At 38.9% G+C, this 14,561-nt stretch overlaps 1 protein-coding gene across 2 annotated transcripts in view; it reads left to right on the plus strand.

Annotated features, from left to right (window-relative positions):
- The window catches only part of LOC109927483 (interleukin-13 receptor subunit alpha-2-like), a 26,590-nt gene extending 13,517 nt beyond the window's left edge, over positions 1 to 13,073 (plus strand). For both annotated transcript variants that reach the window (XM_048605482.1, XM_020527505.2), the window contains exons 5-10: positions 1,236 to 1,356; positions 3,058 to 3,242; positions 5,937 to 6,082; positions 7,601 to 7,748; positions 9,973 to 10,105; positions 10,488 to 13,073. In XM_048605482.1, the coding sequence (XP_048461439.1) occupies positions 1,236 to 1,356; positions 3,058 to 3,242; positions 5,937 to 6,082; positions 7,601 to 7,748; positions 9,973 to 10,105; positions 10,488 to 10,569 (815 nt within the window). In that variant the 3' untranslated portion in view covers positions 10,570 to 13,073. The remainder of the gene's footprint in view (positions 1 to 1,235; positions 1,357 to 3,057; positions 3,243 to 5,936; positions 6,083 to 7,600; positions 7,749 to 9,972; positions 10,106 to 10,487) is intronic.
- The last annotated feature ends 1,488 nt before the right edge of the window (positions 13,074 to 14,561 follow it).

A 14,561-nucleotide genomic window follows, 5' to 3' on the forward strand; every position in this document is an offset into this window, starting at 1 on the left:
CAAAACGTCAGCTTTCCTGCTCCTCTGATGCTGCCTGGCCTGCTGTGTTCCTCCAGCTCCACACTGTGTTATCTCAGACTCCAGCATCGGCAGTTCTTACTATCTCTGAGCCATTCGGATGGTGCCTGTTTTGGTGTCAAAGATATCATGAGATATTGACCCTTCAAATGAAGATAGATTGACGGAGGAATGGTTCACAAGTTTGAAAAAGAAACAAATGCTGGAAATCGGTAAGCAAAACAAAGTGCGAGAGAAAATCAGCAGGTCTGGCAGCATCTGTACAGAATAAAAGCAGTATTAATGTTTTAAGACCAGTGACCCTTTGTCTGATGAGGAGGTGATTTGGTGTGTTATGTCCATGACAGCTATCTGTAAGTGCAACGTATCTAGTCCACTTCTGCATAACCTTGCATTGACCCTTCCACCAATGAGAACAACTCCTCTCCATTACTGTGCCTATACGCCTCATGATTTTGAACACATCAATCAAATCTCTCGTCTGAGGAGAATGGTTCCAATTTCTCCAATCTATCCACATAACTGAAGTCCTTCACCCCTGATAAATCTTTTTTCTGCATTTTCTAAAGCCTTCACATTCTTTCTCTGTCCTTTTCATAGAGCAAGTTATTCATAGAATTCCCCACAGTGTGGAAACAGGCCCTTCGGCCCAACAAGTCCACACCAATCCACAGCGCATCCCACCCAGACCCGTCCTCCCATAACCCACCTAATCTACACATCCCTGAACACTATGGGCAATTTAGCATGGCCAATCCACCGAAGCCTGCACATTTTTGGACTGTGGGAAGAAACCAGAGCACCTGGAGGAAACCAACGCAGACACGGGGAGAACGTGCAAACTCCACACAGACAGTCGCCCGAGGCTGGAATTGATCCCGGGTCCCTGGCGCTGTGAGGCAGCAGTGCTTACCACTGAGCCACCGTGCCATCCTGTTGTGAGAAAAAGTGCAGTGTAAATAAACACTGTTGATGATTTTTTTTCCTTCATTCCACCTGATGCTTCCATCAACATACAAAGTAATGTTATTTTAACCTGGTCGTTTGAATGTACATCCTATTATTGTGGAATACAACACATCCAAGCGACCTCCAAACACCTTAATTACAGTGAATAACCAGCCACTTCGTATCAAAATGAGATGTTTTTGATCTGCCTCTCATTGCCTACATTTATATGTAACGTAATACAGGTAATGTTTTCTTTTTCCACAAAGGACATGCTGGCTCCAAAGTTAGGAACTTGCAGTGTATAGTTTACAACCTGGAATATATGGAATGCCTATGGCAGAATGGAATGAACGCTCTACATGGTATTAATTATACCCTCTATTATTGGTATGTACCACTGTGCTGATAGCTTAATGAAATAGGTTTGCGTAAAGTAGTACTTTGTTCCATTATCTCCGGAATCAAGGAAGAAAACCAGAATTGCTTCTTTTGTTAATTTGCCAAAGGGAGTCAGATTCATGATGTTTTAATCCATGAACTCCTCATAGATGTGGATTTTGTGGTTATCAACAAAATTACAGCACTTCAGTCTCAAAAATAACCAGCAACCTTTGTTCTGTGGATTTCCATTCCTAATTGACAGATTGAATATAATGCCAAGTTAAGGGGGTCTTTAGATGTCAAGCAGCAGTGATATCAGCAAAGAGGGTGCAAGAACAGGTGCAGAATATAATCAAGAAAGCTAATGGAATGACACAAAGCCTTTATTTCAAAGCTTTATGTTTGGAATTGCAGTGTTATGGAGTACAATGTTTTGAGTTGACAACTATCACAACATTTTGGGAGATGCATGTATTCCAATAATCCCACATTGAATAATGATGAAATGTTATGCTAAGCTGGGTATTGGGGATAAAGCAGGTGCATACATAAAGAAGTGAGCAGTGTAGAATTACTTGAAATAACATTGCTAAAGGCTCACGGAGAGAAACACTCCCCGAAATTAAGACCAGATTATTTTTTAGCAAAGCTCAGCCATGGCATGAATAGTCAAGTCCTGTCAATTCAGTGACTTCTTTCTTTACTCGTGGAGGCAAGATGTTTTTTTCTTTAAGTATGTACTCAGTTTTGAGGAAGCATGGAATCACTGACAGCATCTTCTGGATTTCTGTCTACAACTGTGTGTGGATTTCAGAGGGTGCTGTCAATTTTGAGGGGTTGATGATCAATCCTAACGACTTCACTCTCATGACTTGAGTTGATTATTTAACTATAAATAGGCCTTTATAGTTAAGGAAGCAGAGAGACTAGGGGAGGAACTTCCTAGTTAAAGTACTTACCCTGTATTGCTCTTGGGAAATATCAGAAAATAGATTAATCGAAAAATAAAAGACATTTTTAGCTGATCGTTTAGCTGATGTAGGATTTTTCCTCCACACGTGTCATCTAATCTAATTCCATTTACCTGCTTGCTGCTCATATCGTTTCATGTTGCACTTTATAAACAACTAAATAATTCACTGTTTAAAGACTGAAATGAAGATGTTGTTTTGGGGAAAAGTCCAATCTTTAATTTTTAAGTTAGCAATTCCACTACTTTTATGCTTTCGGCTGCAATTCTCCACTTACATTTTAGTATTTTTATTGAAACAACTGTAACTTTTTTTTACCTGTAGTGCTGAAAGCATTCCCCATGACTGAAGTTATAAAAATGACAGTAGACTGGAAAGTGAATAGTTGTAGAGTTTTTTTTGCGTTTGGTTTTATCTCCTGCCTAAATCTTCTGCTGTAAACCCTAACAAACAAAGATATTTAAGCATTTACTTCAAAAATAGTGGCCTTGTAGGTGTTTGCATTAATTTGAGAAAATTTTAGGACTGTGCACAGTAGATCTCCATTAAAAATATGCTAAACAGATCAAATTGATTCTGTTGCTGTATTTTTTAAATCAAGCATAGTCTGCACTGCAAAAACTCTGCATGATGTAATTCATAGCATTACTGTATGTGATTACTGATAGTGCCTTGTGTTGACTTGTACTCAGATTGCTGGAAATTGTATCAACAGTGACTTTTAAAATATTGACAGGCATGAAGAGCTGGAGCAAACAATGCAATGCAATAATTACATTAAACATCAGGGGCGTATTGTTGGCTGCCATTTTCAAAGTGACGATCTGGTTGAATTCAGTGATTTCAACATATGCATAAATGGCTCCTCGGAAATGGGGCCAGTGAGACCAGCATACTTCACATTGCAACTTCAGGATTTAGGTACGATGAGTACATCTTTTTAATTAAGACATTTAATCTTTCATTTTGTACTGGTCAGTTGAAGGCGGTAGTGATTCATCCTGAATGCACTTCAACAGGCTTCCACAGATATTGAGCATGTTGCCAAAGAGACAGCAATGCTTCTTTTCCTCTCTAAATGTATAAGACTGATCCAAAGTGGCTTGACTAAGCATACAGCTGCTAACCCCAATTGTTGAACCTTGGCTAACAATTTGGGTGAGATGAAATAACTTGTTAGAAACCATTAAAGAACTTTCAACTTTCCTTGTACCCCTTTCAAAGGTGCTGCGGTCACTCAATTTATCTTTGAAGCAACCAGAAGAAGAACTAGAAAAAATGTAGATGCATCTAAATTAATGTTAAAAAAACACAATTGTATTTCCTATCAGCATCACATTCCCAAACCTATTTGAAAAGGGGTGTAAAGTTCACTGCATTTTCTAGCCAACATTTGTTCCTCAAACAACATTGTCAATTGTAAAATGAGCATTAATCACATCCGCCCTCTCTCTCATTCATACCAGGAATTCTGAAGCAATAATTTTCAGAAGTAATGGATGCTGCTTGTTTCTGATCTGGATCAAATCTGAGTAAATGTTTGCTCTGCCTAGTCAATTTAATTTGAAGGGAGGCACAGTCAATATTTTGCGATCGAACTCTTCAGCTTCAAAAAAGGGAACTTTCCACAATAATTGCACACTTTAGTGGCAGTCCTCCATTTGGGAGTGAGAATTACATTGTGGATGGTGGAGAGTCTATTCTTCTGAAAGAGGTGGTGGGATTTTAAAACCACTTCCCATGATTCTTGTCCAGTCACAATGGCTGTATTGCAGAACATGACCAGACTTATCCAGATTGTGAAATCATTCCTTGAGGACTCCAGTATCTGTTGAGCCAAGAGCAAAGACAAGGGGAGCAGTATCACATATTGCCAACCCAACAGTCTAATCTCGATCTTTAGCAAAGAGATGGAAAGTTAACAGTGCTATCAAGCTACATTTAGCAGTAATCTGATCATTGATGCTCGGCACTGTGTTCTACTGAACTTGACTCCAGACGTTATTACAACTTTTACTCAAACAGGGACAAAACAGCTCAATTCCAGAGGTGATGCAAGAGTGAGAAGCCTTTGTATAAACATAGCATTTGACTGCACATGGCATCAAGGATCCTCAGTGAAACCAAAGTTAATGGGAATCAGCAAAAATGTTCTCCACTAATTGAAGTCATACCTAACGCAAAGGAAAATGGTTCTGTTTGTTCAAAGTCAGTTGCCTTGGCTGCAGGAGGTCCTGAGATGGCGTCTTGGGTCAAATCATCTTCATCAGCTTAATAAATGACCTTCCCTCCACCATAAGATCAGCTGATGGTTGCACAATGCTCAGTGACATTGACAACTCAGATACTGAACCTGCCTTCATCCTGCAAGACCGAGATAAAATTTGGGCTTTTTCTAATGGGTGGCACCCAACTTCCGGACAATGGCCATCTTCAACGAAAGAGAATCTACTGTATTCTTGTGAACATCCAAATCCCCAACTATCAACATATTGGAGGTCACAACTGACCAAAAGTTTAACATTATAAATACTGTGGCAACCAGAACAAGTGTGAATTCCACAGAGATTAACTCCCCAAAGCCTGCTCAGGGCTCAAGTCAAAAATATGATTGAATCTCCCATTTGCCTGGATGAATGCAGCTCTTGCAACATTCAACGAAGCTCCACACCAGGACAAAGCAGTCCCTGTACACTATTTTAAACATTCTGATGCACAATGATTGCTGCGTGTACCATATTCAAACTGTACTGCAACAACTTACCAAGTCTCCTTTCATTGCACCTTGCAATCCTGAGAGGGGTTCCACCTAAAGGACACAGACAGTAGGCACATGAGAACACCACAACCTGCAAATTCTCCTTCTAGTCTCTTATCATCCTGAATTGGAAATGTTTCATTATTCCTCCATTGTCACAAAGTGACGAAAGCTGGAACTTCTTTACTGACTGCACCATGGGTGTACCAGGATCACATGGAATGCACTGGATCTGTAAAGAAATTCATGAAAGAATCATTTTTATAATGTTGTAAAAGCATTACGCAGCTGCCAGGATAGCAGAAAGGTGTGAGCTATGCATTCATTGAATTGAATCAGTGCGAACATGAAGACACTGGAGTAGTGAAGGATAATGTCACTACTATCAGTTTAGCTACCTTTTTGAGGGAAGTCTGCAGAATGAGGGCTCCACTCGTTACTGCTACCAAATGTTTATTGGGAAAGTGATTAATGTGTTCACTTTGGAAAGTGTGGCATCTGTCACCTGCTTGTAGACGCACCAGAGAGGAACCAGAGACCAGTCAATGATTACTTGTTCCTTGACTGCAAGAGGCAATATTGTGTCAGCTGTGGCACCTGGTTGTTGGTTTTTGCTGCACAACTCTATGACAGGCCCCTAAATAAACAGAGCCTCCTGACACATTGCTTCTGACACAACCTTGGCTATGTTACCCTGCACCAAAACAGTTTGTTAAGAATGTGTGAATTCCTATAAACTAAATAAATGTAACTTAACATCATCAAACTTTATTCGGTCACATGAAATGGCCCTAGCGGATTGCATTGAATCGATGCCTATGTTTGAACTCATGAAAGTATAATTGTTGCATTTTCAGTTAAGGCAGCAGCCCCTGACCAGGTAAAATTGAAGTTATCAAGAGCAGAAACTATTTCTATCCAATGGGAGCCCCCAGCGAGCAAAATCAAGCCTCACTGTCTGAAATATGAAGTGCAATTCCGCGGCAAAGGCTCTGACTGGGAGGTAGGAAAACTAATCACTTGAACAATTAACTTTAATCTCTGCACAGTTCATTCTTAATTGGAATAGCAAGTCAAATATCCTGAGGCAAGACTTTTCTTTGTTTCGTGCATATTTTGATTGAGATCTAAGCCCCTCATACCCACCTGCTAATTTTTTATGATTGTCAATCTGATAAATTAACCTGAGTGTGTGTCAGTTCTTCAGTCTGCATTTCCAACAACCAATACTCTGCATCAACTTCCTCAACTGATAGAACGCGGAAACAGAACTGTTCAGCATATCTCGTCTACTCTAATGTTTGAGCTTCACATCAACCTATTCCTACCTTACTTCATCTCACTGTAGCAATATGTACTTATATTTCTTTCTCCCTGATATACTTAAGATCTGGTACTGTATCCTGGTTTGTGTGGCATTCTGCTGTAGAAAAAATATCTGAATTTGCCTCTGTCATCTTGATTATTGTGAAACATTCTGGGCCGATGCATCTCTACCTCCAACTTTGGCAAGCCAACTATCACAAGTCTGAAGTTGCAGTTGTATTAAGCAGAAACATCAGTTCTGTTGTCTTCTCCCCTCAAGCAACTTCTCCCTGGGCAGAGCTTCTCTGGATTTAATGCATCTATTTATCGTCTGTCCTAATGATTAGCTGTCTTGTCCTCTTTGAGAAGGCTTGTGTTCTGTTTCAGTTCCACTGCATTTGAACACATGTTCAATCAATGAAGTTAGCTGACATAGCATTAATAGCTCATCATTTGATGTCTGATACGAGGAGGGAGAGATGTCTCATTGTCTACGTGCTGTATATAGATTCCTAGATGTAAATTATAAACCAGACAGGCTTCAGCTATGGATATCCCCAGAATGTACTGAACTGGTTCACGTCTTATCTCTGAAAAATAGAGGGTAACTGGAAGTAAACTGTGAGGAAGGCTTTGACAAAATTGGTAACGAAGAAGATTTACTGCATTTCTCCATTCTTGATCAATGATGTGTTAAATAATCAGTTTCATCTTGGCTAACTCTATTTTTTTTCCCCAATTTGGATGCCAGCAAGGCTTAGTAGTGTCTTTGGTGTCATTCTCAAGATGTGTGCCTCCTAATTTAACCCCATCATGTGCATCTTTTCATTTCTTGTTGCATCTTATTGTACCTTCCTTCTCTTTTGAAAGATTTATCCTATCCCTAAGAATGTCCATTCCTCTTGCTCTGAAATCCCTATTGTGTTCATACTTTCCAACATTCTGAAAGTGTTGCCAGTTCCAAAGTTATCACTGTTCAGTTTACTTGACATGGGCTATTTGTTAGTATTCTAATAACTGTTAACTTCTGAAAATCTAAAATAATAACACAGAATACATAAACATCAGCATCAATAAAGGGAAAAGGCAGCTTAACTTTTCAATTGCAAATCCTTTGTCTAATTGTGTAAATAGCAACATTATTGGAAAGGTTTTAACTTGCATGCTACAATTTTACATACCTGGAATGTGTTTTAAAAGATCTCTTTGTCTCCAGACTAAAGTCATTTCTGAGGGAGTTACCTCGACTACTTTGAATGCGACAACTGATGCAATATACTGTGTCCGTGTGAGAGCAGCTGTTAATATGTTTTGTGCTGATGATAGCTTTTGGAGTGATTGGAGCTCCATTCAATGCTTAACAGGTACGTCCACTATATGAAAATTTGAGTTTTAATATAAACAGCCTTTGTACAATTCCACAACAAACACACTACATTAAAATGAATGCAAATCTTTACATGTTTCAGTTATTTGTTGTATAGTTTGTTTATATCACAACTTATGTTGCAGTTTCAACCTATCATGTCAAATTAAGCGTTTATTTCTTTACCTGAACATTGCCAGATTGGACTGAATTATAATAGGCATCAAAGCATAATTAACTTCATTGGGAGTGACTGCCTCAATGTAAATAGGACAGATGGATCAAAATAACTGGCAATCAAGGTACTTGTTTATGGAATGCCAGCACTATGATGATAAGGCATTGATTGTCATTCAGCCTTATCACAATCATAAATGGTCTACTCCATATCTTTGACCCTTGGTCCTGGATTCACTAGTTATCGGTATCATCTTTCCTGTGCTCATTCTGTCTAGTCCTATTATAATTTTCTATATTTCTATTAAAACCACCCCCCTACCCCTTATTCTTTCAGCTGCAGTGAATGTAGTCCTAACCGATCCAGTTTTTCTTCAAACGTCAGTACTGCCATCTCAGGAATCAGTCAGGTAAACCTTAATTACAACCCCTTCATATCCAGAACAACTTTCCTCAAATAAAGTTTGAGGAAAAACTGCACACAGTACTCCAGCTGTGGTCTCACCCAGGTCCTGTACAACTGCAGCAAAACCTCCCTGCTCCTGTACTTGAATCTTCTCACTATGAAAGTTAACATCCCACTTACCTTCTTCATTGCCTGCTGCACCTACATGCTTACTTTAGCCATCTGTGAAGAGAAAGCAAAATTAACGATTTGGGTCCTTCAGAAAGTTGTACCTCCAGCCTTTCCAATTCAGATAGTAATCTGCCTTCCTGTTTTTATTTTCTACCATAATAAATAACCTAATATTTATCCACATTATACTTCATTTACCATGCATTTGCCCACTGACTCAACTTGTCCAAATTGCACTGAGGCATCTCTGCATCTTCCTTACCACTCGCCCTTTCACCTTTCCCCCAGTTTTATGGAATCCTGGATGCTGCCACGCTTCTTTAGTGTTCTTGGAGCTGCACTCATCCAGGCAAGTTGAGTGTATTCCAAAATACTCCTGACTTGAAAATGGTTTTGAGGAGTCAGGAGGTGAGTTATTCGCAGTACTCCTAGCCTCTGACCTGCTGCTGTAGCCACTGTATTTATATGTCTAGTCTAGTCGAGTTTCTGGTCAATAGCAACCTCCAGTATGTCAATAGTGAGGGATTAATTGATGGTAACACTATTGAAATAACAGGCTGGTGGATAGATTCTCTTGTTAAAGATGTCTGTTGCCTGGCACTTGTGTGGCATGAATGTTGTCAGTTACTTATCAACCCAAGCCTGGAAGTTGTGGATGTCTTGTTGCATTTGAAGATAGACTGCTTCAGTATCAGAGGAGTCGTGAATGGTGCTGAACATTATGCAATCATCAGCAAACATCCAACTTCTGATGTTGTGGAGACAAGGTCATTGATGATTGATGAAATAGCTAAAATTGTTTGGATTGAGGACGCTATATTGAGAACTCCTCCACAGGTGACCTGGAGCTGAGATGACTGACTTCCTACAATCACAACCATCTTCCTTTGCGCCGGGTATGACTTCAACCAGTGGAGATTTCTACCCTGGATTCACATTGACTTGTTTTGTTTGAGATCCTTGGTGCAAATGCAGCCTCAATATTAACCAAATGTTTGCATTCTTGGGGATGAAAGGTACCTCAGCCAATTGCATCAAATTGCCAAACTAATGTATATTCACTGTGCAAGTACAAAAATGATTCAAAATTAATCCTTCAGAGATGTGAAAATCTGTTCATTGTTTTCAATTAAACAAACTTTGAATCAAAATAATATGTAAAGGGCAAACAATTTTTCTAATTAATCATTTAGTTTGTGGAAAAAATGTGTTGACAAATGACTTGTGACTGATTTTAGTGAGCAAATTGCAGTTTCTCAGTACTGGTCAGGTGACGTAATCTTAAGGAAGCTGCTAATGATGGTGATTGGCAAGATTCTAACATTTATTGAAGCTGTCTTTGGACTTATCGAGTGCTTTTGTATGAAATACCAGAAAGAAGTGTAAAATGGTGAAGTAAGCAATAAATAATGCTGCCTTCAACTTTTTCTTGATTAAACTAATTGATTTCTGATCTCTGTACCTGCAGTACATTCAGAAGGTGGAGACAATGTGACCATCCAACTTAACAACTTAACAAAACTGATTGTCCTCATAATTTTAGTGTCAATCACTTTGACACTAAGTCTGAGTACTATTTACTGCTGGATCAGATGGAAGAGGTATGAACAAGTAATATAATGGCAATATGGACAGTTCCAATTATTTTAATATCAGATTGGACATGGGTTTTTAAAATCAAATCAGATGTCCCAACCTTTGAAATATGTTGAATTCTATGTGATATAATATGGGAACTAATATCGTAAGTCGTAATACTCATTCCTGATCCATTGGAAAGCTACTGCTGTTAAATATAAATGTGATTTCATTGTACTTTTGCCCTCTGCTATAGCCATGGTGTGAAGGTGCAGAAAGATCTGTGTCATGCTTTAGTCCAAAATGACTTCAATATATGATATATATTATGTTTAACTGACTTCATACTGAGGTGCAGTAGTAGATGCTTACCTGATGCTCTTTTATTTTATCTTGCTCTCTCAGATTGATTGCAAAGAAGAAACTTAACGTGTTGCTCAATGACAATGTCAAGCACATCAAAAACTGCATCAATATAGACTATTAATGTATTGCTCAAACTGTCTGAGTATTGCTGAATTATGATAGCTCTCAACTGTTGCATAGGAAATGTATAACATTTATTGCATTTTAAGTTATTAAAGAACCCTATAAAAATTCTATAATTCCTTAAAAAATTCTTTGTAGGAACATCTAGCAAGCACTGACAAACTATTCCAGTAAGCTAATGCTGCACTTAATTAGAACACAAATAGTGCAACTCCCATGGTATTGTTAATGAATAGTCCAAAGTGCAGACTTCAGTTATGATGATATTACCATGCAAAGACAATGGGCACATGGTCCAACAACAGTCCTGCCCTGCATTTTGCCTCAATTGTGGCAATGTCAACTGCAAAGATTAATCCGTTTGTCCTATAGTGCCTTCTTAAGGTCAACCATTGAGAAGGTTGTCTAAATGGAACACCTTGTTTTTCTAAATTTGTTCACAGGTGTGGGAGTTGTTGACAAGGCTAGCATTCATTGCCCATTTCTTAAGGTGATGGTGAGCTGCCTCTCTGAACTGCTGGAGTCCATGGGACATAATTGCAAGATTTTGACCCAATGGCTGTGAAGGAACAGTAAGAAATTTCCAAGTCAGAATGAAGCAGTTCGGAGGGGAACTGGCAGGTGATGGTATCCCCATGTGCCCCCTACCCTAGGTTTTCTAGGAGATGGAGATTGCTAGTTTGGAAAGTATTTTTGAAGAAGTCTTGATGAGTTGGTGCAAACATTGCTCTGGTGATGGAAGAAGTGAATGTTTGAAGTGATAGATAAGCTGCCTTTTTTCATTCATGTACATGATGTGGGCTTTGCTGACAGTGTCAGCATTTATTGCTCATCTCCAGTTATCATTGAGAGGTTGGTACTGAGCTGCCTTCTTGAACCATTGCTAACCATGTGGATAGGTACACCCCCAATACTGTTAGGGAGTGAGTTCCAGGATTTCTGACCCAGCGCCAGTGAAGAAATGGTGTATTATTTCCAATTCAAGGTGGTGAGTGGCTTGGAGTTGAACTTGCAGGTGCTGGTGGTCCCATGTATCTGCTGCCCTTGTCCTCCTTGGCAGTGATTGTGCATTTGAAAGGTGCTGTTTAGGAAGTGTTGTTGTGCTGCTGTGTTCTGAGTGGTATCAAGCTTCTCAACTGTTACTCGTTGAGGCAAGTGGAAAGTATTCCATCACATTGCTAACTTATGTAGTTACATAATTGATTATTTTTGGAAGCTGAATGCCAGATGTTATCAAGAAAACAAATGATTGGATTTATTTTTGTGATGCTGTCTTTTTTAAAAGAAAAGGTGTGACTTTTTGCTGTTTTATACAAAATAAGCTTTTTGAACATTGAACTTTATATTCAGAAGGTTTTTAAATATATAACAGTCTTTCCTATTGGCCATGAGTTAGATACTCTGCCTTTTTGTCTCCATAATTTTTTTTACCAGAGAGTGCAGAATGAGCCACTATTTTCCAAATGTCTGTTTATGGACATAAAGTCTGAAGACAGCTATATAAACACTGAGTAAGATCAGAGTTTAATTGTTCAGATTGGAGTTTGTGGCCTTGTATTTTTTTATATGGTAAATTAGATAAGGCCAAACAAAAGCCTTTGGTTCATTAAAACATTACTTGAAAACATAAGTGCATTGAATGTGAAAATATGATGAATATGAAATGGGTCAGATGTGGTTTATTGTGCAGTTATCTGTGGGTTTTTAAAAAAAAATATATGTAATTTTAAATGGCCATTTATAAAATACATTTATGATCCAAAAGGACCAAATGCTGTTTGTGTGACTGCATTACTGTCCTTTTTTAATAAACTTCTGTAGAAAGCATACTAACTAAGAAAGCAAATGAAGTAGTTGAGCAAAATAATTATTGGTTCCTGCTTAGGGCTTGTAATCATTTGAAACTCCAACCTACACCCCTGCTTCATGACACTGTGTCAAAAGATTGAAGAGCAGCACTTTTTAGCTACTGAAAGTTTGTTTGTTTGAGCAATATCAGCAGCAAAATTTCGAGGAGGTTTCCCATTCCAGCATTTGATGCAGTCTGTTCGATAAGTTAACAGGGCATAAAACTGTTCTGAATGTTTTTCTATCAGAGGCAAATGATACCCACCGTCTCTGAGAAATGTCCAAGTTGCTTCACCTTAGAGCGAATTCAATTGTTGTGCTATTAAATGAGACTATGCAAAGCCACTTGTATAAAGCCAAGTCCCACAAGACTGTAATGAAGTGAATGGTGTTTTTAAGTGGAAGAATGCTGAACAGGACACCAGAAGAATCTGCATTCCTCACATGTCACAGAAGCTACCAGAACAGTTAAAGCTGACTATAGACTGCCATCATATTCAAAGCATTTAAAACACTTTGGAAAATGATTTTCAAGTGGAAGTGTGAGGCTTTACTAATATCGATTGACATTGTAAAGTTGTACTTTTGATATCTTTTATATTTGCCATTAAAGTGTAAAGAAAACTTTCAAATAAAATCTATTTCTTCAATGCATTGGCTACTTGGATTAAGAAGGACTTTGGGTTATATCTCGTGTCTTATGATGTAAAGTGTATTTTTTATCAGGTTTTTTTTGGATGCAGGAAGTGGAAAAGGAAGCAATTTCCTAATTTTCAAGCCTCAAAATGGGGCCACAATGGGGAAAATGTTTGGGAAGCACTTTATAAATGCATCAATACTATTTGTCTCATCTATTCCTTGTGGCAGGGAATGCCATATTCTAACCTCCCAATTAGTTAAGTCTGGAAGAACTCAGCAGATTAGGCAGCATCTGTGGAGAGAAAGCAGAAATAGCGTTTCGGGTCCAGTGATCCTTCTTCAGAATAGTTCTGAAGAATACAATTCAATTATACGATATGATACAATTCGGTACAGCACAGGAACAGACTCTTTGGCCCAACAAGCCTGCACTGATTCCTAGTCCTTTTTTAAACAAAAAGGGTCACTGAATCCAAACCGCTATCTCTCTACAAACGCTGTCTGACCTGCTGAGATTTTCCAGCATTTTCTGATATTTCTGATGTCCAGCATCTGCAAGGTTTTTTTTCCCCCTGAGTTAAATTGCCCTGAGTTTTCACATTTTACAAAGCACACTGCAGAGCGCATGATAGGAGTGAAGCTTGCATCATTCTACCTGCCAACATTGATTTTATTTTACAGCTGCACTATTTTACTTTCTGTTTACACTTGGAATGATCTTACAGCCATGGCAACCTGATAAGTCTTGATTCATAACCAATGATGCACTTTTGCAATGTATTCATTGTTTTTGGGTAAGGCAGGCAATAAAATAAATTGGGGGCCAGGGGTGACCAGGAAATGCAAATCCAGACAAAGTAACTTTACACTGCCATTGTTTTCCGGCTTTAGCATATTCTCAAGCATGTGTCTAGTGTTTTCAAACAATAACTTTCCTTAAAAGCCCATACTGAGGAAGGGGTGCTGGACCTTGAAGGGGGAAAGAGTGTTTAAGTGTCGGCTTCTTATAGAAGCATAGTTTTTTCACAGATCTGTAGTAAGGGACAAATATATAGGTAAGGGTTAAAAGGAAATAAGGAACAAAAGAGCACTTGCTTGCTGCTGCAGAGACAGGCAGCTGGAAGATAATTCCCAAGGGCACATGCCACAGGATGTTCCAGGCGGGAAACAGATCAGTCTCTGGACATTAGTGGCAATGGGTCAGGGGTAGGCACAAAGACTACCTGCGTGTTCATTTTTGATAAAGGTTTCAATGGATAATTAGCCCCATTGTGATAGTGTAGGAGCTGTATACCACTGATAGTAAACTCTCTGGTGCTGTTAGATTTACCGCTCACGCTAGATATGGATAGTAATTAATATAGTTTCGGGGTTGCATCAGCCTGTTCGTGTAACGGTATAAAAGAAGTATTTTCTTACCATTGTATTCGGAGAGAGTTCACACTCCTGAGTGAGTCTTGGACCCTCCTCCCCCTGCACTTACACCGGTGTTGTGCTTAAATA

Source organism: Rhincodon typus, chromosome 14, assembly GCF_021869965.1.
Source record: "Rhincodon typus isolate 14 chromosome 14, sRhiTyp1.1, whole genome shotgun sequence".
Lineage (NCBI taxonomy): Eukaryota > Metazoa > Chordata > Chondrichthyes > Orectolobiformes > Rhincodontidae > Rhincodon > Rhincodon typus.